Here is a 25,027-nt window from a genome sequence, read left to right as displayed (position 1 = left end):
AAATTACCTGATTAATGGCTCCCAACATCTCAGCTCTACTGGCCACTCGTGTTGTGCACTGGCTGAGGAACGTTATACTCTTCTCCAGCTTCTTAATGATTTCCTGGGCCTGGCTGTCGTCTTCACAAAGAGATGTTAAAGACTGCACAGAAAGTAAAGTATTAGACAGTATCAAACCCAAGTATTCAGCAAGTGATTCTAATGCTGACTATGTTGTAAATGCAGATGACTCTATTATCTCTGTGGAAGGTGAAAAGCAGCAGTAAAGACAAATAATGAATGCTACTGAAATATTATGATCTTTGTTGGCTATCAAGTAGACCTATGGAGGTGTTCATAAAATCTGTTATACAATTTTGATCTCTTCCACTTTAATTTCCCAAATTTGCCACTCCTTCATGTGTGTTTATATCTTTCTTCTACAATTAATGGGATGGGATATAATTAATTGGCAGTGGTAAAGAAATTATTCCTATAAATGAATGCACTATATGAAGAACATAGTTTGAACTTTTAAGAAAAGTAGGAAAAATACTCAAATTATATTTGACTCTGACCACTGTATTTGCTCTTCCATTGATAACAAGGTGAGCCTAGGCTGGTTAGGTAAGTAGGCCTTTATTGCCTTATGAATATTTATCTCAAACCTGTGCCATTGATCTAAGATGATGGCTTTCCTAAGGCTTTCCTGATGGAAAGCCATTTGTCTCACTGTCTATACTAGTCAAATCAATTAACAAATCAATATAATCTCTATCAAAATTCCAGTGAATTTTTTTTTTTGCAGAAACAGAAAAATTCATCCTGAAATTCATATGGCATCTCAAAGGACTCTGAAGAGCAAAACAATTTTGAAAACAAAAGTACAAAGCTAAAGGTACCCCACATCTTGGTTTCAAAGCACATTACAAAGCTACAGTAACTGAAACAGTATGGTATTGGCATAAAGACAGACCAATAGAACAGAATAGCAGGCCCAGAAATAAACCTGCTGCTGCTGCTGCTGCTAAGTCGCTTCAGTCGTGTCCGACTCTGTGTGACCCCATAGACGGCAGCCCACCAGGCTCCCCTGTCCCTGGGATTCTCCAGGCAAGAACATTGGAGTGGGTTGCCATTTCCTTCTCCAATGCATGAAAGTGAAAGTGAAGTCGCTCAGTTGTGGCTGACTCTTAGCGACCCCATGAACTGCAGCCCACCAGGCTCCTCTGTCTTTGGGATTTTCCAGGCAAGAGTACGTGGTCAAATGGTCATATGGTCAAATGATCTTTGACAAGGGTGCCAAGACTACAAAATGGAGAAAGAACAGTCTCTTTAATAAATAATGCTGGAAAACTGCAAAACGGTAAAGTTGGACTCTTATTTTACACTATATACAAAAATCAATCCAAAATGGATTGAAGACCCCAAACTATATAACGCCAGAAGATAACTCTAGAAGAAAACCATAGCAGAAAAGCTTCCTGACAATGGAGTTGGCAATGATTTCTTGAATATGATACCAAAAGCATAGACAACAAAAGCAAAAGTAGACAAAGAGCACTACATCAAACTTACAAACTTTTGTGCATCAAAGGACATAATCAACAGAATGAAGAGGCAACCCACGAAATGGGAGAAAATATTTGCAAATCATATCTATTACTTTAATTTTGGCAAAGGACTTGAATAGACATGCTTCAAAGATGATACACAAATGGCCAGTAAGCATATGAAAGATGCTTCAAATACTAATCATCAGAAATGCAAGTCAAAACCACAGTGAGATATCACCTTGCACCTATTAGAATAGCTACTATCAGAAATCAGAAAATAACATGTTGGCCAAGATATAGAGAAACTGGAACCTTAGTACATTGTTAGTAGGACTGTAAAATGATGTAACCGCTGTGTAAAACAGTATGATGACTCCTCAAAAACTTAAGAAATAGAACTCTATATGATCCAGCAATCCAACATCTGGGCATATTTCTAAAGGAATTGAAAGCAGGGTCTTGAAGAGATATTTGCACACCAATATTCATAGCAAAAATGTTCAATGTTCACAACAGTCAAGAGGTGGAAGCAACTCAAATGTCCATCAATAAACAAATAGATAAACAAAATGTGGTCTAGGCATACAATGGGATATTTTATTCAGCTTTAAAGGAAGGAAATCCTGCCACATGCTACAACATGGATGAACTCTGAGGACATTATGTTAAGAAAAATAAGCCAGTTACAAAAAGACAAATACTGTATGATTCCACTTACATAAGCTATCTAAAGTAGTCAGATTCACAGACACAGAAAATAGAATGGTGATTACCAGGGGCTGAGAGAAGGGGAAAGGGGGAGTCGTTCAATGGACATAGAGTTTCAGTAAGTAGATGAGAAAGTTCTGAAGCTCTGTTTCATAAAATGTGAATATACTCAACACTACTAATGTACACTTAAAATTGTTATTATGGTAAATTTTACATCATGTGTTTTTCAAACCACAATAAAAACAGAACGTGTTTTATTTTTCTTTTTCAAAAACTAACCATTTAAATTTTCCAACCCACCTGTTATTTATGGTGACTTCACAAAATAGAAGAATAGTAGCTATTACATTTCTGTGTACCTTCCAGAAGGGTCTGCCCATTATCTAACAAGACTGAAATCAGTCACCATCCTTTTTTCTCAGTTAAATCAATGGAAATGGTCTTTGGATTGTCTTCTTTGAAGCTTAAAATTGTTTTCTGCTTATTCTTCTACCTGAAATCTATTTGAAGCTCTAGAGAGATGGCAGAAGATGCACATAACTGCTTTAAAGCACATTTGTTTGTTTTACTGCTTACACCCTTCTATTGGTGAACCTTTTATCTTAGCTTGATTGTGACTTCTTACCTCCTATTTAATTCACATTTGAGTCAGACAGGGTTTGGTACCTGGTGATAGTTTTAGTTATATAAATAAACTCATGAAGCTTTGAAAACTTTATTAATAATATAACAAACCTATAGTTCCCAAATGTTAGGGTTCTTACCTCTAACAGTTTTAAACAGTTAGCGATTTCTTTCTTCAAATTTTCTTCAGCCAAGTCACGGGATCTTTCTTCAAGCTTCACTCTTTTCTCCAAGGTGAACCAGTCGCATTTAAATCCCAAAGATAATCTGAGAAATTCGGCCTATTGTCAAAATAATGTGATGGTGAGGGGAGAACGTGGGATGTAGTCAAATATGTCAGCTTAATACCAAATTACACTGAAGCATATCTTTCTCCTCCCAGTGACATAATGCTGGCATGCATGAGCTTTACCTGTACTTTGTCATGGCCAAGCCAAAAGACAACACAGGAAGGACAGCTTATGAAAAAGCATACAGGGACTGTAGGCAAGTGATTCTGAAACATTTTTTTTGTTAAAGAAAAAATATTTGCTTGAAACTTACCTCTACCTCCTTCTCATTAGCAGAAGCACTAGAGAATAAGAGAAAGAACTTATTCAAACATAGTTCAACAGAAATGCAAAAAATGTGAGCATGCTGTAAGAGTAAGAACTTACTTGTCACTTTGTCTAAAGTTAACCGACTTCACAGGAAGAGAGGAAAGAGCAGCACCTATTAAAGACAGTAGAACAGTATTTGGTTAAAAAGGATTAACAGCTAAGGGCACATTCAACCAAACGTTGTTATCAAACAAAGGCATTTCATTGACACATGTCTGAGAAGCTTGCCAGCTAATAATGCGTGCATGCATGCTCAGTCGCTCAGTCATGTCCGACTCTTTGTGATCCCATGGACTGCAGCCCACCAGGCTTCTCTGTCCATGGGATTCTCCAGGCAAGAACACTGGAGTGGGTAGACATTTCCTCCCCCAGGGGATCTTGCCAACCCAGGGATTGATTCTTTGTCTCCTGCATTGGCAGGAAGATCCTTTACCACTGACCCACCTGGGATGTCCCTCAGCTAATAATACATCTGCTTAAATATTAATATAAGATAATGTTGTGCTACGTTATGCTTTGGGGATTATGATGATGTTAAAATTGTTGGCTCGCATTTCAGCATATGAATAGTGTTTGAAACCTGAAGATGTCTCAGAATCATGGGACAGCCCAGTTTGTTCTTCCTGTATTTGAATGTTTATTTAATTTAATTCCATGGTTAAATGCATACCTTCCTCTGGTACCCTGGTCCTCCTACAGATCAAGGGTTTAAAAGCAGCAACAACATGAAGAGTAATGATTCTAGTAGTAGTAATATTAATAATAATAATAATAACAGTAACAATAACAGCAAGAATAAACATGATTGTTGCTGTTGTTGTTCACTGGCTAAGTCATGTCTGACTTGTTGCAACCCCATGGACTGCAGCGCTCCAGGCTTCCCTATTCTTCACTATCTCCTTGAGTTTGCTCAAACTCATGTCCACTGAGTGAATGATGTTATCTAACCATCTCATCCTCTATCATCCCTTTCTCCTCTTTCCTTCAATCTTTCCCAGCATCAGGTCTTTTCCAATGAGTCAGTTGTTCGCATTAGGTGGCCAGTATAAATATGATATCCCAATCATTTCCCACAGGTTTATTATAGGCCAGTCCCAGAACAAGACTCTTTACACATATTAATGATACTCTTCACTATTTTGCAAAGAACACAATATTAGTTATTAAGAGCATTAGATTTAGAGTTGAAAAAACCTAGTTTAAATCCTAGCTTTTGTGGACAAAGAATGTCACCTGTCATTTCAGTAAACAAAAGATGTTGTTGTCATCAAGCCATCAGGGATTTAAGATGGAGAAAAGCAGGACATAGGCCCTAGACAGTTAAGGTGAATATCAAAGGAATGATTGTAATAAGTTCAGACTCTTGTATCTTCCCATGCACAGAAAAGTGCTAAATTCATTAACTTGAGATGTCTGGGTTTTTTACAATTAGCAGTAATCTTTCGATGTTGGATGGCCTGGTGGTTTTTTGTTGCTGTTTTTTTTTTGGCACAACTTCATCAAACCATCCACAAAATAAGGATGATTTTTCTGTTTTTCTACAGTAGTTTTTATGAGAACTTTCATCAGGCACTTTTCTAAGTGCTTTTTATATCATTTACTCAATCCTCACATCCAGCCTTCTGTGGTAGGTTCCCTTCTTACCTACAGTTTATAGGCTATGAAACTGAATCACAGCTTACCTATTTCAAACAGGCATTGGGGAGAACTAAATGGAACTATGTACATAAAGAATTTTGCCTAGTACTTAGCACAGTCTATTCATAAAGGGCACATTGATTTTTGAAAGTGAAAGTGAAAGTCGCTCAGTCATGTCCGACTCTTTGTGACCCCATGGACTATACGTGTCCATGGAATTCTCCGGGCCAGAATACTGGAATGGGTAGTTATTCCCTTTTCCAGGGTAACTTCTCAACCCAGGGATTGAACCCAGCTCTGCCGCATTGCAGGCAGATTCTTTACCAGCTGAGCCACCAGGGAAGCCCAAGAATACTAGAGTGGGTAGCCTCTCTCTTCTAAAGAGGATCTTCCTGACCCAGGAATCAAACAGGTGTCTCCTGCATTACAGGCAGGTTCTTTACCAGCTGAGCTACCAGGGAAATGGCAAACCACCCCAGTATTCTTGCCTGGAGAACCCCATGGACAGAGGAGCCTGGTGGGCTACAGTCCATGGGGTCGCAAGAGTCGGACACGACTTACCGACTAAACCACCAACACATTGTTTTTTACTCATCATTTCCACTTTGCAAATGAAGAAATTAAGACTCAGGTTAAACAACTTTCTGAAGTCACAGCAAGTAAGAGTGACAGAGCATAGTGTTTGATTTCCAAAGGCAGAACTCTGTCCACTATTCCATCCTAATAGGAAGACGGGGAGAGAAGCAAATTAACACTCATTCTTTAAATACTGGCTTATTTGCTTTTAGATGGGACAATAAAAAACGATCTTAGATTAGAGCTGCTGAGAGTTCACTACTAACACTGGCATTTTTTAAAACATTATTTATTTGGCTACTGGGGTATTAGTGGTGGCACACAGGATCTTCGGCCTTCCTTAAGGCATGCAGTATGTTTAGTTGAGGCATGTAAACTCTTAGCTGTGCCATGTGGGATCTAGTTCTCTGACCAGGAATTGAACCCAGGCCCTCTGCACTGGGAGTGTGGAGTTTTGGCCACTGATCATCAGGGAAGTCCCAACACTGGCACAGCTTTTAGTTCACAATAGGGCACTAGTTATTACCAGACCTTTAGGCTTAACAGGCAATGCAATGTAAATATGGCATTCTGAAAATGATACAAATTGAATCAAAGTTAGTTCTATTTGGCTGGTCTTATCTACAGATGCAGAGTTATAGGGGGCTTCCCAGGTGGCTCAGATGGTAAAGAATCTGCCTGCAATGCAGGAGACTCAGGTTCAGTCCCTGGGTCAGGAAGATCCCCTGGAGAAGAAAATGGCAACCCACTCCAGTATTCTTGTCTGAAGAATCCCATGGACAGAGGAGCCTCGTAGGCTCAAGTCCATGGGGTCACAAAGAGTTGGCTTGCCGTATCTTTACTGAGAAAGATCTCTCCCTTAAAACCTACCAGCAGGGAATAAAAGTTAATGTGGGGAGTTGGAAGAGAACATTCCTTACCTCCTGCAGCACATTCTTTCCTGTGCTCATCTATTGTTTCTGGATCCTTTTTGGCTTCCTAAAAACATAAGGAGATTTTATTGCTGTACATAGAGTGGAAATCCTTCATATGCAATCATTTCTTGGCTTCCTGTCCTCTCCTGCCCTACCCTGTTCAAAAACAAAGTATGCCATGAACTGTGTTAGGGATTAAGAAAAGAGGACTGGCTCCAGGGGGGTTTCCAGTCTAGTTGAGGCATAAAAAAAAACAGAAATACCTGAAAAGCTGCAAATGTGATACCAATTACCACAAAGAAGACTAGGATTAAGTGCCTGCCAAATGAGATACAAATATATGCTTTGCAAAGGGAGGAGAGAGACATATGGCTTGAGAAGCATGGAATGTCTCTGCAGGCAAAGAACAAGTTGGAGCTTGAGGGAGAGGCAGGACTGAATGAATGAAAAGGGGGCGGTAATCTAGGACTTTCACACGCAGCATTCCAAATGGGTTGTTGGGGAAATTTTGACAAAATAACTGCTAAAATGAGACTCAGATGTAGGGAATGGACATGTGGATACAGGGGTAGAAGGGGAGAGTGGGACGACTTGGGAGATTAGGACTGACATATATACAGTACCATGTGTAAACTAGACAGTGGAAGGAATCTGCTGTATAACATAGGGAGCTTAACTCAGTGCTCTGTGATGACCTAGGAGGTGGGATGGGGAAGGAGTGGGAGGGGGGTCTACGAGGCAAGGGATCTATGTATGTATACAGCTGATTCACTTCATTGTACAGCAGAAACTAACAGAACATTGTAAAGCAATTATACTTCAAAAAAAAATATTGTGCTGTTTGGCTTTTACTCCATCTGAATATACTCTAAGGTCACTGACCAACTGTCCCACAAAGGCGTCTATGCAACAAGAATCACCACAATAGCAGTTGTACTCCACTGCCTGGGGAAATCTAAAGGAGAAGCTATAGGTTACAATTATTTTCGGATAATTATTATTCTCAAAATTTTTCCATATTTCCTTATTTTGGCCAAGACAGATTTCCTTCGTAGGGCCCTGGATACCACATCACATCATTTTTGGACAATTGAAACTAAGATTTTGATAAAATATAACAAATGCAATAATGCAAGTAAAACACTGGATCATTTGTATCAATTAATTTTTTTTAATCCTCTCTTAATCCTATGATGTCTTCCAGTGATGTCATTTTCCTCTTCTTCTGTGCTTCCTGGCTATGCTTCTTCTGGGAAGAGCTGGCAGCTGTTGGACACTGTTGAAGAGTTGTTCCAGTTCTTCATCTCCCATTGTGATCTGTGAACTACTCTGCCCCTGCACCCAACACTCCTAGGAACGTGCCCTCCCCAGTTATCAGTGACCTCCCTACTGCCAACCCCAATGAATACTTTTCAGTCGGTATCTTACTTAAGCTCACTGTAGCATCTAAAATGATCTAGAATCCCCTTCTTGAAGGTTTTTCAGCCCTTGGCTTCCCTTTCCTTATGTCCACCAATCACTACAATAGCTCCTTCTCCGTCTCCTTTGCCACTGGCCTCCTCTTATTTGACACTGGAATCAAGAGTCCATTATCCTCTGTTCTCTCTCTCTGCCTGCCCTCCTTTCTTGGGAAATCTCATCCACGTGCTTGGTTTTTTGCTGATAACTCACAAATATATCTCTGTCCCCAAAGTCCCATTGATGAGTTTACAAATATGGGTATATAGCTTATCTATAAAATCTCCTTACAGACTGTTGATGATATCACATATCAACCTGAAACTTATCTCAAATTAATTAAATTTACCCCACAAATTCTTCTTACTCTTTCCCTCTCTCATGTTGTTCTACTCATTCTGTAGGTTAAGCTGTAAACCTGAGTATGTACCTTTTCCCAGGCCCCTAATTATCAGTCACTATGTACTGTGAATGTTATTCCATAAATATCTCTCAAAAAAGTCTCTTTTTTTATTATCACTAAATTCATACTATCTTCATATCTCGAATTATTCCAGTAGCATTCTAACCAGTCCCCTACTTCCATTACTACATTTTCTCATCCATTATTTAAGTTTTTTCTTTTTCTTTTTGAAATGAGAAAAAAAAATGTTTTCTTGAAAGACTACTGTGAAAGACTGCTGCTGCTGCTGCTGCTGCTAAGTCGCTTCAGTCATGTCCGACTCTGTGTGACCCCATAGACGGCAGCCCACCAGGCTCCCCTGTCCCTGGGATTCTCCAGGCAAGAACACTGGAGTGGGTTGCCATTTCCTTCTCCAATGCATGAAAGTGAAAAGTGAAAGTGAAGTTGCTCAGTCGTGTCCGACTCTTAGCGACCCCATGGACTGTGGCCTACCAGGCTGCTCCGGCCATGGGATTTTCCAGGCAAGAGTACTGGAGTGGAGTGCCATTGCCTTCTCCAACTATAAAAGACTAGAGGATTTGAATTTTCCTCTGTCCATTTTTTAATAAGAGGCAACTATTTTGGGCATGTCTGCTAGCTAACACTACACTTTAGGTATAATTTATATTACAAAGAATTATTCCAAACCACATATCCAATTACTCTACTCCCTTTACCATAAAATTTTTATCTCATTACTTCAAATGTATACATGTCACAACCTTCTCTCAACCTGGGTTATTAATAGTTACATGAGTCTCTGTTTCTTATAATCAAATAGGCCGAACTAAAACAATGTTAGTTTAACTGCAGTCTAATTACTGAGTAATTGTATGTTTCTTCCCTTAATTACAGAATATCTTTAAGATAGGTATCACTTTTATTTAGCCTTATTTATTAATGCATTCATTTATGTAAGAGGACTTTAGAGATAGATATTTAGCTTGTTTCCAGTAGACCTTTAATGGATAAATGAGTGAACAAATGCAAGAAAGAATGAAAGAAAAACCAGTGTGGAATCAGGAGGTCCTACCTCTGACTCTACTGTGTGACCCTGGATGCTCCGGCCTCAACTTCTTCATCTATAAAATATTGCTATAACTAAATTCTATGAACCTCATAATATTTTGAAAGGATAAATTGAAATAATGCTTTTAAAGCGTTTTGCAAACTCAAAGGGCCAGTTCTACCATTGTAATGTATCATTACTTTTATTGTTAACACGTATATATTACCTGAATCAACATGCTTTTTTCTCCACTCACAGAGCCTTGCAGTTCAATGTTTTCAGGAGCTGGACTTCCGCCTGTAAGAAGGAGGAAACACACCAAACACTGTGGGGCGAGGAGGGTTACAAGGAAAAGAGGAAGAAATACTGAGGGTGGCAATGTGGGCAGACACCTACGTGGCAAAGGGTTTAATATGTGTTCCCAAAGAAGCCAGCCACGCAAAATTTCTTAACAAATGAATATTTGTATAAATCATTATCAAGTACATTACAGTTCACATAGATACAGGGAAATTACAAAAAGAAATGGCATAAATTAAAAGTGTGAATACAAATGCTTGTGCCATACAAATACTTGTATGGCCTTCAAATAATAGGGTTTTTAAACTACTTTTTAAGGCTGATGCTGCTTTTTTAATCAAACACACTACTAGTATAATTATAGAAACAGAATGAAAGAAGGATAAACAATTACTTAGTTGTTGTTGCTTAGTCACTAAATCCTGCCCAACTAGTTTGCTCCTCCATGGTGTGTAGCCCGCCAGTCTGCCGGAGTGAACTGCCGTTTCCTTCTCCAGGGGGATCTTCCTGATCTGGGGACTGAACCTGCATCTCCTGCGCTGGCAGGTAGATTCTTTACCACTGAGCCAGCTAAGCTGGCTCTTCCCTTACCAGGGTAGCTAGCTTTTTTTAATAGCTTGACAAACATGTTTTAAAAAATTATATATGCAGGGCTGATGACGAAGTATGATATCCTTCCAAAACATAGTATCTTTCTAAGCAAAATGTCATCAAACTAAGATAAAGAGATGCACTTTTAATTTATGCCATTCCTTTTTGTAATTTCCCTGTATTTATTTGTACTGTAATGTACTTGATAATGGAGAAGGCAATGGCACCCCACTCCAGTACTCTTCCCTGGAAAATCCCATGGATGAAGGAGCCTGGTAGGCTGCACACCATGGGGTCGGTAAGAGTCGGACACGACTGAGCGACTTCCCTTTCACTTTTCACTTTCATGCATTGGAGGAGGAAATGGCAACCCACTCCAGTGTTCTTGCCTGGAGAATCCCAGGGACAGAGGAGCCTGGTGGGCTGCCGTCTATGGGGTCGCACAGAGTTGGACACGACTGAAGCGACTTACAGCAGCAGCAGCAGCAGCAGCAGCAGCAGCAGTACTTGATAATGATTTTCCTCTTCACATTATCAAGCACATTACAGTACAAATTTAGTTCAGTCCAGACACAAAGGTCAGCAGCAATAGTTAGATTTTGTTTCTTTCTTTTCAAGAAAACAGAATAACTAAAGGATGTACTCAATTTTTAAAATTTATATGGAAATAAGAACGAAATGGTAACCACTATCTTCAAAGACATAAAAATCTTCCCTATGGAAAATTTATATTTAAAAATATTTTAAGACTGATAGTAGATTCATATAGTCCATAAATCAAAAGTATAAGATGTTTATCAGTGAAAATTTTCTCTCCCATCATGCCCACCAGAAAGCTCATTGACTCATAGACAATGTTACTAATTTCTGTCTAGCTTTGTAGAGATATTTTATATATATATTATATGTACAAAAACCTTTTTCTATTCTTTCACAAATATTTACATGCAATACATAGGGCTTTGTACTCTAGTGCTTTTCCCTAAGAAACAATAGTTCTTTGATATTCTTCCAAGAAAAACGTTGCCTTCTGTATGTTTTACAAATGCATATTCGTATTCCATTACTTGGACATGCCAAAATATGTTAGTCTTCTACTGATAGTTAACTTGTTTCCATTATTTGTTATTATAAACAATGCTGCAATAAATCAACTCCCATATATGTCATATAGTATGTGTGTACTTAGATCTACAGGATAAATTCCCAGAAACCAATTATTTTATCATGGGATACATACATTTATGACCAACCTAGACAGCATATCAAAAAGCAGAGACATTACTTTGCCAACAAATGTCCATCTAGTCAAAGCTATGGTTTTTCCAGTAATCATGTATGGATGAGAGTTGGACTATAAAGAAAGCTGAGTGCTGAAGAATTGATGCTTTTGAACTGTGGTGTTGGAGAAGACTCTTGAGAGTCCCTTGGACAGCAAGGAGATCAACCAGCCCATCCTAAAGGAAATCAGTCCTGAATATTCATTGGAAGGGCTGATGCTGAAGCTGAAACTCCAATACTTTGGCCACCTGATGGGAAGAGCTGACTCGTTGGAAAAGACCCTGATGCTGGGAAAGATTGAAGGCAGAAGGACAAGGGGGAAACAGAGGATGAGATGGTTGGATTGCATCACCGACTCAATGGATATGAGTTTGAGTAAACTCCAGGAGTTGGCAATGGACACGGAGGCCTGGCGTGCTGCAGTACATGGGGTTGCAAAGAGTGGGACACGACTGAGCAACTGAACTGATGTACATTTAAATTTTGGGTAGATATTGGCAAATTCCTCTCCATACTAATTATAATAATTTACATTCCTTGCAGCAATGGACGAGAAATTCTTTTTCTTCCAACAATCTTATCAGAAGTGTGCAAACAAATTGTTCTATCTTTATCTACATGATAGGTAAAAAATGGTATCCTGGTGTAGTTTTAATTAAAATTTTTCTTATTTGGTGTGAGATAGAATGTAAAGATATTCTTTAGTTAAATGAAGGAATGGATTCCATTTCTACAATTTTACAGCTCCTTTAACTTAGCACCTATATCTCAAATTTAATTGACAATTTAACTTTTGATGAATTTTCCTTAATTGACACTTTAGGTAGAAATGGGAGTCTACATTTCCCAAGGGTATCAACTGTAGTGATGCCTAACAGGGAACGGTTGAGAATAACCTCTTTATTTTCAGACTCAAATGGCAGAAAAGGAGGATCTAATGCATTGTCTAGGACTTCCCTGGTGGCTCAGACGGTAAAGTGTCTGTCTACGATGCAGGAGACCCAGGTTCGATCCCTGGGTTGGGAGGATCCCTTGGAGAAGGAAATGGCAATCCACTCCAGTACTATTGCCTGGAAAATCCCATGGACATGGCATGGCAACTGACTCCAGTCCCTACAGTCCATGGGGTCGCAAAGAGTCGGACACGACTGAGCATTGTCTAGTTAATTACTGCCTCCTGAGTGGACCATCACTAATTGGTCCATCCTCTTTTCTTTTAATATCCAGTTTTTATTTTATTTTTAAATGAGCTGCCAGTCCAGGTTCGATGCACGATACTGGATGCTTGGGGCTAGTGCACTGGGACGACCCAGAGGGATGGTATGGGGAGGGAGGAGGGAGGAGGGTTCAGGATGGGGAACACATGTATACCTGTGGCAGATTCATTTTGATATTTGGCAAAACTAATACAATTATGTAAAGTTTAAAAATAAAATAAAATAAAAAATAAATAAATAAATAAAATTTTTTTGACCATGCTACATAGCACGCAGGATCTGAATTCCCCCACCGGGGAATGAACCATGGCCCCTGCAGTGTAAGCACAGAGTCTTAGTCACTGGACAACCAGAGAAGTCCTGGTCCATCCTTTTAACCCAGTAAATTCTAATGAGGATTCTGAGAATTTCCTAAGTAAGTGATTTCACAACTGCATCACAGCTGAGACTCAGGTGTGTCCAATAAATTTTGGCCATAAGAAGATATTTAAATCCTATTAAAATACATTGTAAGTTTTATTCTAAATATAGAGTTGGGAAAAAGTTGGTAACATTGTCATATATGAAGGCCATGGTCACCTCTTAGAGTTCTTTTCTTCAGACTCTGTCTTCAAAATTCTTTTATAAGACAATATTACTCAGCCACTGACGATAGTTACTCCGCTAGCTTCCAGGTTTGTTTCGTGTTTTAGAATGGAAACTGTGCTTGAACCCTTCAACAGCTTACCTTGGATCTTGGTCACAGCAAAAGCTGATCTTTTATCTTCCTCTTTCTCATAGAGTGGTTTACAGTCAAGGTCACCAGAAGCCATATGCAAAATTTCTGATCCAGAATCTATCAACAGGAAGAAACTAACAGCATGAATACTATGCAAAAGATTATTTGCTTATGTCCTTTTCACTTGTATACACCTCAGGAGATCACAAGATATCCAAGCTTATGGTTATAATATTAACATTCTAATTTTTTAAAGGAGGTGTTAAATAATATAGCATTTATTGAAATAGAGTACAGCTTTCTGCTTATGGGATCTTTCGTACAATATCCTCAGTTTTTTTCTGTTTCCTCATATTTACTTATTTTTTCCCCAAACTTTAAACTTTTCATTTTGAACTGGGGTATAGCCGATTAACCATGTTGTGATAGTTTCAGATGGACAGCAAAGGAACTCAGCCATGCATATACAGGTATCCATTCTCCCCAAAACCTCGCTTCCATCCAGGCTGGCACAAAACATTGAGCAGAGCTCCATGCACTGTTCAGCAAGTCCTTGTTGGTTATCCATTTTCAATATAACAGACTAACAGTCTTATTTTTATATCTTTTCTAATCTACTTACCACTTGAAGTTACAGTACTTTCTGTGGATGAAGTGTGACCAGGAGATGGTAGGGTAGAATATTCCCTGTCAAAAAAGTAGAAGTAATATTTTTGGAGTGTTGGGTCCAAAGAATTCTCTTAGAAATTATGGAATATGCGTCCAAATTCACACACAAACAAATAGGCAAACCTGGATTGGGGCTGACTCTCAGAACATAAGTATTCAACACCATTCTCCTTAAGGGAAAAAAAAAGAGAGAAAGAGAGAGAGAGAGAAATAAGTTTAACAATTTGACATTTTCCATTCCAGAGAGGTTGTGTTAAGCAAATATTTTCATACAGTTTTAAATGAACCCATATTTGCTTTGCTCTTTTGGAGAGGATATGGGAATGTGATGCTATAGGGCAGATGGATATACATACTTACTCAAAGCTGTACTTTCAAAAAAAAAGTCCAATTTTAACTATACTTATAAGTCCAATATTCAAATAAAATATAAATTCTTGGGCAAAACAAATTCTAATCGTAAAGGGCAGACAGAGTTTCTATCCTGAACTTAAATTTTCTTTAAACAGAACTAGGTGGGCATTCTAGGTGGGTATGAAACAACATTTCTATTTATGGAACTATTACTCAACCTAAAACTTTTGACCTGTTGATTTAAAAATGGTTCTCAATTTTCTAGATAGATCCATAATACATTTAAAGTTTATCCAAGTCTCAAAGTTCTGAGGGATTATATCTATGTCAGCTCCTCTTATTTGGGGCTCAAAAAGAGCTTTAACACAATTGTGGTCCCCCTACCCCCCCCAAAAAATTTGTGGTCCCAGTCTGCCAGGGTAAGTATTTGAAAGTCTCATTTGAGCTTTGTAATCTCCATCGAGTTCCTAGTTTGGAGGGAACTTTAGGAGATTAGGTTTACTGATTCTCTTTCAAAAAAAAAAAAAAAGCAGTGGGAACATAGATTCACTTTTTGCTGTTGTTATTTAGTCGCTAAGTCATGTCCAACTCTGCAACCCCATGGACTGTATCCTGCCAGGCTCCTCTGTCCTTGGGGTTTCCCAGACAAGAATACTGGAGTGGATAACTATTTCCTTCTCCAGGGGATGTTCTCAACCCAGGGATCAAGCCCATATGTTCTGCTTGGCAGGCAGATGCTTTACCACTGAGCCACCTGGGAAGCCCCAGATTCACTTATTCTCTTTCAAAAAATACGGTGGGAACACGGGTTCCTCTTTAATAAAAAGTTCTACTAATAAATATATTTTATTATGATTTGATTTATTTAGGAAAACAAATAAGAATTTAATAAATTAAAACTGAAATCACTTGGATATATCCAAAATCTGCACAGACAATGCAAAAATAAAGATATTTAAATTTCCATAATCAAACACAGAACTTCTCATTAGGTGTCATAACATATAATAGGTTTCAATAGAGGCCTGCTGTATACCATATACCATATTGAGAATCTGTCCAAGAAAAGATTGACTTCACAGAAAGGTAAAGGTTTAGCAAGAGTTTGCTGAATATATAGTTATCCAGTACAAAAAACAATAGCTTACATCTGTACAGCATACTACAATTTATTAATCCCTTTTATATACCGTCTCAATTCACTCCACAACCTTATGCAATAGATTTTAATGAGAAAAAAATTTTTTACTTATTTCAGGTGAGGAAAGTAAAGCCAATGAATAAAGTAATTTCCCAGGAGCATTCAGAATGGTAGTGCCAGCCTCTAAACTGTCTGAACAATCAGACTAAATATAGTGTCCTCTTCATTGTAAACAGAACTGTCTCTGAAACACCCTAAGGCTATTGGAGAGGCAGAGACTTTCCATCGATTATCTTTGACTGATAAATGACTTGAATATAAACTTCCAAAATGTTCACCTCAAATGTTAAGAAAACTCCACAAATCAAACCTGCACAGTAAGAATTTATACCTAACCCCCTGACACTGGGAAAGACTGAAGGCAGGAGGAGAAGGGGGTGACAGAGGATGAGATGGTTGAATCACATCACTGACTCAGTGGACATGAGTTTGGGCAAACTCTGGGAGATAGTGAAGGACAGGGAGGCCTGGCGTGCTGCAGTCCGTGGGGTCGCAAAGAGTGGGACACAATTTAGTGACTGAACGATAATAACAACAACTTGTATATGTAAATGTTAGGCAATCTTCTCTTTTATTTCATCTTGTCCCTGCTTTAAACGTCTTTGTGTCAGACTATATGTGACTGAAGTCCCTTGTGGCACCAGTTTAATTCAACAACTTTCAGCAAAGGCCTAGTTTGTGCCAGAAACAGCCTTGCGTTGTTTCTGGCACAAAACTGAAAGCCTGAAAGAGACCAGAAACACAGTCCTTGTCCCAGAGGAACTCATAGGCCAGTCAAAAAGACAAATATGCAAAACAAATACTTCATAAATTATAAGCAGTGTTGCATAGAGGAATGCACAGAACAGAGTAGAAAAATATGTGCATTAAATTTTGAAGAGAAATTACATTTTATATGCCACTGGTAGCTAAATAATATTGGCTCTGTCCTTGAGATATTTAAATATATTGTACTAGTAATTATTATATGTTTATTTAACTATCTACCAATACATATGTAAAAAAATGAAGCTGTAAAATAGGAAAAAATTAGACATTCTTCATTTTCATTGAGTATCCTCCATAAAAATCAACGAGCATTGAGTCCTTAATAATAATAATAAATCAGGCCCATTTAACACTTCATAACATAGAAATCTATTATTATATGTGACTTGAAATAGCACTTATTACTGTGTTATAAATAATAATAATATATGCAATAATTATACTGTACTAACTAAAAACCTAAGTTTGTCAGGAAAAATTCCTTTTTATACCAATCAGACATGAAACCTTATATTTGAATTTAAGAGATATGAAAGAGAATGCAGCTATTTTCTATTGAATTAAACTGATTTCAATATTAAAGGAAAGAGAAAACATTATTTCTATAAGTTTTTTTCTAAAAATTCTATTTAAAATCAAAATAATAAGTACAGAAAAAATACATTATATTAAAAATGAGTCTCATCTGTCATAATGCTCTGTGTAAAGCCCTTTTTTCATCCTAATTTTTATACATGAAACTGGTAAACATAAAATATTTATTGATTAAGTAACAATTCTGTGGTTTTGGATAAACATTATGTATTTAGTAGACATACATTACTGCATTGTTCTGTTGAAAAGATATTGGATATTACTGGATATTAGTCCCAATTCATGAATCATTATACATCTCACTGATCAAAAAAACAACCTAATACACAACATACCTCAATCCTAGATTTTCATATATTCAGCTAACATTTTTTCCTCCTTAGAAGAAGAGCCAGATAAAAGAAGGAGATTTTTATTTTTCCAAATTTAGAGTTAATAGTTCATGAAAGTTGGAGATATAGCCCCTCAGGGTGTCTGTGTGTGTGAAATAGGGGATGAAAAATAACTCAGCAAACACTTTCTACAATTATGCTCTTTTCTTCCAGTTTCAAAAGGCGCCCCTATTCAAACCAGTTTACTGAGCCCACAGGAGAACCTAACACACACAACAACTGCAGGATCTAGACAGATTATAAAAAAAGATAATTTACTGGATATATCTTAAAACCAAGGAAAATCAAGAAACTGACTAAATGCAAGAAAGAGAAAGTTCAGAAGAGAGAGACTTACTTACAGCACAAGATTGGCTCACATTAATGAGTCTAACACATGCTGACAGCCTAGAGCAGGAAGCATGTTCTTCCTGTTCAAGCCATTCAAATAGGAACCTGCATAACATTTACATGAGAATCTGTGGTGCAGCCCATTTGCTTTTGACAGTAAAAGTCTAATGTAGGGTAAGGGTGGGGTAGCCAACGTACTTATGGAACAAAGCGAGATAGTCTCCCACGGGCTGGGTCAGCAAATGCAAGACACACACACTCACCCCCTCTCACTTCAGCTTTCTCACATACGTACAGCAGCATTATTTTAATATCCAGTTCGAAAATATGAAGAAATAGCTTCTAAGATATTGAAAGTAAAGTGAAAGTGTTAGTTGCTCAATCATGTCTGACTCTTTGCCACCTCATGGACTTTAGCCCACCAGGCTCCTCTGTCCATGGAATTCTCCAGGCAAGAATACTGGAGAGGCTAGCCATTCCCTTCTCCAGGGATCTTCCCAACCCAGGGATCAAACTCCAGTCTCCTTCATTGCAGGCATGTTCTTTACCATCTGAGCCACCAAGAAGCTCTATCAGTATCAGTAAGGGCAATTAATAGGCCTAGATAATCTTCCAGGGTTACTCTTTTAGATGAAATGCTATTTTACCCATAGATTTTTATGATCAAAAACTCTTTCACTAAGAAACATTCATGTTACCAAGGTAACTTTCACTTTTAGATCCATTTTAGACAATTGACACTACTCAAGTAAATATGATTTTCTGAGAAAAAAAAACTGAACAAAGGGAGTCTGTATAGACTTATTTCATTCTAACTTAAAAAAATGCCCTTGACTTAGAGTCAAAGTTTCAATCTTCTAGAAAGAAAAGAATGTAAAATTGAATGTCAAAAGATTATAACTGCTGTAACCTAAATAAAACTAAATGCCTTCACAAGTTTTTTTTTTTCCCCGCAGTTTCTAACTCAAAGGACACCACACCTTGAGACCTACAGAACACACCCACCACTTCGAGGTTCATCTGCAATATAGTTATCAGCCAACTTCTACATGTTCCAATTTTGCAACTGGCAATGTTATTTATTCTCCAAGGTTATTAAAGCTGCACCCACACATAGCTTGAGAGAACAGGACAGACAATGGCCAGAAAATCTGAGATATTTTTAAATGGATTCTGTACTTTGCCTCATAAATCACCCTTTTCTAGTGATGGAAAAAACATGTAATTACATGAAGGAGACCTCAAAGCGATAGCAAAGCACTTAATATTTACGGTATGCTTTTTTTTGTGTGTAACAGTCAAATGGAAAACAAAAATTCATCTTCATATCCTTTAACCTATATCCTCTGAGCTTCATGCTATTGATAATCTTGATTTTGGGTGATAGCTGCTATTTCCCGAGTGCTTACTATGAACCAGGTACTTTAATATGTTATAAAGAGTCTTGTTGAGGTAAAATCTAAGACTCAGGTAGGTAGAGGGGAGAATCAGTTTCATTTCATGGTGCTAAGTCTCTTCAGTCATGTTTGACTCTTTTCGACCCCATGGACTGTAGTAGCCCACCAGTTTCCTCTGTCCATGGGATTCTCCAGGCAAGAATACTAGAGTGAGTTGCCATGCCTCCTCCAGGGAATCTTCCCAACCCAGGGATTGAACCCTCATCTCTTACATCTCCTGCATTGATGGACTGGTTTTTTACCACCAGCACCACCTGGGAAGCTCCCCCAAAATTTTTCTGGTCATACTACACGGCATGCAGGATCTTAGTTTCCTGACCAGGGATTGAACCTGCAACCCCTTGAAGTAGTAAGGTGGAGTCTTAACCACTGGACCACCAGGGATGTCCCAGGATTTTCATGAAGCATCTTAATTCTTGGAGTGTTGGGGGACACACACAGGTACCTAATCATGAATGCAGTTTTGCAAAGGCCCAGAAATCCTTTGGTTGCTGTTCAGACTCAGTGGTGGGAGCAGTGAATAAGGAAAGAAAGACAGATTATAAGGAGAGACAACCTAGGCCTGAGAGAAATAGAAGTTGTCAGGAGTGAGGAAGAATGGAGAAAGTTGGACCAAATAAACTGCTAGATCTAGCTACGGAAAAGAGCAGCAAGAATCAACTCAGTGGGAGACTGTACTATCATGCAGCACTGCTGGATTATCCATTTGTCTTGAAAAGCAAAGGATAATTTCAATGACTAAGTCACAAGCAGTCCACCCGACACTACAGTAGGATCCTTAAAGTTCTGGAACAAGAAAGGAGAGACTTCTCCCCACTGAGCAGGGTAAGGAGATTACCAGAAGTCCAGACACAGTGTTCTGAGGAGGTCAGCAGTGGAGCAGGCAGGGCCTGTGGCCAGTGGAGACAGCAAACAGAAAGGACTACAGGGATGGGAGTGGTGAAACCACCTGCCTTCTCCAACAATCTCTCAGGAGGTGAAGTGCCTTTCCCTGGGACCCACTGGTTGGTGAGGTCAGAAGGACATTGGGATATACTGGTAGGCATCAGTATGAAAGGGTTAGTTGCTCAGTCATGTACGACTCTTTGTGACCCCTTGGACTGTAGCCTGCCAGGCTCCTCTGTCCATGGAGTTCTCCAGGCAAGAATACTGGAGTGGGTTGTCATTTCCTTCTCCAGGAGATGATCCTGACCCAGGGATCAAACCCGGGTCTCTTGTATTGCAGGCAGATTCTTTACCGTTTGAGCCACCAGGGAAGCCCAGGCATCAACATAGGTTCTTGGAAAAACAAATGTTCTTTTGTTTCATGTTGACCTCATGAAACAAAAAGAGCTTCCTATTCATCAGCAAGTGAGGAGACAGAGCACTGAGATTTGTCTTTTCTCTAAATATGAACAGTCTGTTTCTCTAAACAAACCTGGTTTGTTTCCATGGACTGGTTAGACCAGAACTTAACAGTTGTAGATATATATAGACATGTGTATACGCATAATATATGTATATGTATGTGCAGAGAGATATATGTGTGTGTATAGGCGTAATATATGTATGTGTATGTATTTGAATTCTCAGAAGAACTCTGCAAAATAATATCTCTGTTTCACAAGGGACACAAGCAAACTGAAAGAGGTTGAGCCACCTGTCCAAGGTCACACAGATAATAAGTAACAGAGCCAGTTTAAAACCACACCTGCTGAATTCCAAAGCCTATGCTATGTGGCTAAAAATTCTAGTCACTATTAGGGAATATTTCAAATAAATACAAAAGTAGACAGAACAGAACAACCACCCTTGTGTACCTATTTTGCAGATTCAACAATTATCAACCTGTGGCCCATCTTGGTTCATCGACACTGTCACCCACTAAAACTACCCTGGCATTGTTTTGAAGTATGACTCAGGTACTGTAAAAATTTCTCTCATAAATATTTTAGTCTGAGTTTCTAAAAGACAAGGACTGGAAATAATTTATTTCTTTTTTTTCCCTATTTAAAATATTCCAAATAAATAGATTTCATTGAATCAGTAAAATAGCTCTGTTCTTCCCAAGAATGCCCCAAACTGGACCCCAAATTATTTTACTAAGAGATATTCTTATTGAGATGTTAATCTTGCTAGAGTCCTCTGCTCACCCCCAAAATCCTCCTGTGAATACTGATGCTCATTCTTATCTCATGCTGTGCTTTCTGCAAAAGAGGCTAGAATATAGCTATCTCTATGAATACAGAGAGGAATAAAAAATAGTTCTCAGGAACACCAGTCAGAAAACAATAGGGCAAGACTGTCACTTCAACAAGTTCATGGGTGCTCACTCTCAATGTTTTAAATAGACCCGATAGGGGATACAAAAATAAAGAAGTAAACAGGCATTAACCAAATATTAATAGGATAGCTACCATATACCAAATCTATTCAGGATGCTAGGTGGACATTGGTTAATGGCCAAAGGCATTCTACACCAAGCTAATAACCTGATATAGGAAAATACATAAGAAAACAAAGAACTACAGTGTAACCAAAAATATAGACAAAAGATACACAGTGACTGGGTCTAAAAGAAAAGGGTGAACTTATTTTTTCCCAAGTGGCATAGTTGAGAAATGAAGAAACTGAGGTCTGAATGACAAGACTTTTCCACAATTGCAGAGAGGGAGAACCAGGGAAAACCCTCATCTCTCAACTTCTAATTCATACTGATTTCGATTTCAAGAAGGACTAAAGAGGTCTTCCTTGGGCAGTCCAGTGCAGGGTGTTGAAGAGCTAAGATCCCACATGCCTCGGGACCAAAAAAGAAAAAAAAGACAAAACAAAAAACCCAAAACATAAAACAGAAGCAATACTGTGACAAAATAACAAAATTCAATGAAGACTTTAAAATTTTTCCACATTAAAAAAATCTTTTAAAAAAAGAAGAAGATAAAGGACTAGAGATGCTTGACTGCAAATATTTCTATCACAAGAAAAGTTTTTGGAATGGGCCTTGACAGTCACATGGAATTTGATAAATGGAGAACTGTAAGTGTTTGGGGCAGAGAAAACAGCATAAACAACTTTGTGTGATATATTCCGACAATGCAGACCACATGGCTTGGCTGACATTTAGGGACAACTATAAGGCAGGGATGAGGAAAGGGTGGAAAATTAAGACTGCAGCCAGATTAGAGAAAAGCTTGAATACCAGGGCAAGTTGCTTGTTATGAAGGCCCTCAAGAGTGATGAAATTCTGCAAGTTTGAAGCTGAAGAGTTAAGGAAACACAACGATCTATGGGTCAATGGGATAAACATGGATTATATGCTTTGTAATTTTAATCTCATATTTAATTTTAATTCTTATTAATGCAAATGCTTTGACAAGCACTGTCTAAGGAGAGCACTGTATTTGTTTAAGAGATGGGTGTGGGAGGGCATGGCAGGGTAGGGGGTGGGGATGTGCTCAGGGGACAGGCATGAGGGAGTGCACAGGCTGCAAGGATTCTTCAGTGAAGCAGACGGAAAGGGAATGATGGAAACAGTTGAGAATAGCCGCACAGTGCACCAGACAGACTAGTTCCTGGGGCCCGTGGAAGAAACGGCTTAGAGGCAGCAGAAAAACCTTCAGGGAATCTCTATATTTCCCCAGCAGCATCTGACCTGCGATCTCTGTTAGCTCCTATTTCTTCATGGGTGTCAAGACAAAATAAATGGGACTTCCCTGCTAGTCCTGTGGTTAAGAATCTGCTTCCCAATGCAGGGGATGCAGGTTCCATCCCTGGTCAGGGAGCTAAGATCCCATATGCCACGGGGCAACTAAGCCCACCTACTGCAATTTCTGAGCCCGCATGCCACAATCAGAGAGAAGCCCCCTTGCTGCAACGAAAGATCCCACATAACACAACTAACACCCGATGGTAAATAAATAAATAAAAAGACAAGACAACTTGGTCGCATATTCTAATAAGAATAGATTAGGAGCTCCTTTTTGATACATAAGGAAGCACATTTGTTTCTCAGCCAAAAAACTACTTTCAAGGTAACTGTGAGTAATTATGATGATTGAAATGTCTAAATTCAATGTTGTATAAGAGGAGTTGTAAGAAGTGGTTAATCTTTGAAGCTTGACAGACCTGAATTTGCAGCCCAGGTTTGTTAGTTGAGTGATCCTGGTTAAGTTATTTAACCTCTCTGAATTTCAGTTGCCTTGATGGCAGAAGCAGAGAATACCATTCAAAGTTGTAGACAAAATTAGTATATAGAAATGCTTTCCTACAGTTGTGTACCTGGTACACAACTAATGTTGGTTCCTTCCGTCTTCTTGGTGAAATCAATACCAGATAAAAGGGAAATTACTAATAACCAGACATCCTGTAAGCTTCCAAGTTCAACTTCCTTTATTAAAACTTTACAAGAACTGCTAATAGCAAAACAGATTCATTTCCTTTTTCTTTCCTTCTCTTAACTACTCAATAGGATGGGGTACTAAGGGACAGAAAAATGTCAGATACACACACTTGCTGCTGCTGCTGCTAAGTCGCTTCAGTTGTGTCCGACTCTGTGCGACCCCAGAGACGGCAGCCCACCAGGCTCTGCCATCCCTGGGATTCTCCAGGCAAGAACACTGGAGTGGGTTGCCATTTCCTTCTCCAATGCATGAAAGTGAAAACTGAAAGTGAAGTCGCTCAGTCATGTCCGACTCTTAGCGACCCCATGGACTGCAGCCACTTAAGAGGGAGAATAAGAACCACTCACGTGACTCAATTAAAAAACAAACTCATTTTTTTTAAATGGGCAAAAAAAAGATCTGTTGACATATCTCTAAAGAAGATATACATATGGTCAAAGAGTACATGTTCAACATCATTTGTCATTAAGAAAATGCATATGAAAACCACAATCAGATACCACTTTGCATCCACTGATACCTATAATTAAAAAGATAGACAAAAAAAATAGATACACGTATGTGTATAACTGAATCACTTTGCTGTACACGTGAAACTAACAGGTTTTAAATCAACTACGTTGTAGTATAAAATAAAAACATTTTCTAAGTAAACTAAGAAAAAAGGATAGACAAGGGTTGCTAAGAATATAGAGACATTGAAATCTTCATACACTATTGCTGAGAATGTAAAATGGTATAGCAGCTTTGGAAATAAGCTTTGCAGTTCCTCAAAGTGTTAAACATAGAGTGACCATGTGCTGTGCTTAGTCACTCAGTCGTGTCCGACTCTTTGTGATCCCAGGGACTGTAGCCTGCCAGGCTCCTCTGTCCATGGGGATTCTCCAGGTAAGAATATTGGAGTGTGTTGCCATGCCCTCCTCCAGGGGATCTTCCTAACCCGGGGATTGAAGCCAGGTCTCCCACATTGCAGGCAGATTCTCTTCTGTCTGAGCCACCAGGGAAGCCCATACGGTGCAATAATTCCACTTGTAGATATATGCGGTACCCCAGGTGGCACAGTGGTAAAGAATCTGCCTGCCAATGCAGGACATGCAAGAAACACAGGTTGAATCCCTGGATTGGGAAGATCCCCCAGAGTAGGAATGGCAACTCATTCCAGTATTCTTGCCTGGAAAATTTCATGGACAGAGGAGCCTGGTGGACTACAGTCCATGGGGTCACAAAGAGTCGGACATGACTGAGCACACACACCACAGCAGATGTATACTCA

At 38.8% G+C, this 25,027-nt stretch overlaps 1 protein-coding gene and 1 non-coding gene across 2 annotated transcripts in view; one reads left to right on the top strand and one right to left on the bottom strand.

Moving 5' to 3' along the window:
- IRAG2 (inositol 1,4,5-triphosphate receptor associated 2) overlaps positions 1–25,027 on the bottom strand; it is a 99,318-nt gene that overhangs the window by 15,428 nt on the left and 58,863 nt on the right. The window contains exons 24-33 of the mRNA XM_070370140.1: positions 14,403–14,449; positions 14,233–14,297; positions 13,620–13,727; positions 9,740–9,800; positions 8,573–8,582; positions 6,601–6,658; positions 3,524–3,578; positions 3,411–3,438; positions 3,008–3,148; positions 8–142 (exon numbers count right to left, since the gene is read on the bottom strand). Of these exons, the coding sequence (XP_070226241.1) occupies positions 8–142; positions 3,008–3,148; positions 3,411–3,438; positions 3,524–3,578; positions 6,601–6,658; positions 8,573–8,582; positions 9,740–9,800; positions 13,620–13,727; positions 14,233–14,297; positions 14,403–14,449 (708 nt within the window). The remainder of the gene's footprint in view (positions 1–7; positions 143–3,007; positions 3,149–3,410; positions 3,439–3,523; positions 3,579–6,600; positions 6,659–8,572; positions 8,583–9,739; positions 9,801–13,619; positions 13,728–14,232; positions 14,298–14,402; positions 14,450–25,027) is intronic.
- TRNAR-ACG (transfer RNA arginine (anticodon ACG)) lies at positions 12,630–12,701 on the top strand. The gene has a single exon. It is a non-coding gene; the product is annotated as a tRNA-Arg (tRNA).

The sequence above is a fragment of the Bos mutus genome, chromosome 5 (genome assembly GCF_027580195.1).
Source record: "Bos mutus isolate GX-2022 chromosome 5, NWIPB_WYAK_1.1, whole genome shotgun sequence".
Classification (NCBI taxonomy): domain Eukaryota; kingdom Metazoa; phylum Chordata; class Mammalia; order Artiodactyla; family Bovidae; genus Bos; species Bos mutus.
This window is presented reverse-complemented; position numbering and strand designations above follow the sequence as displayed.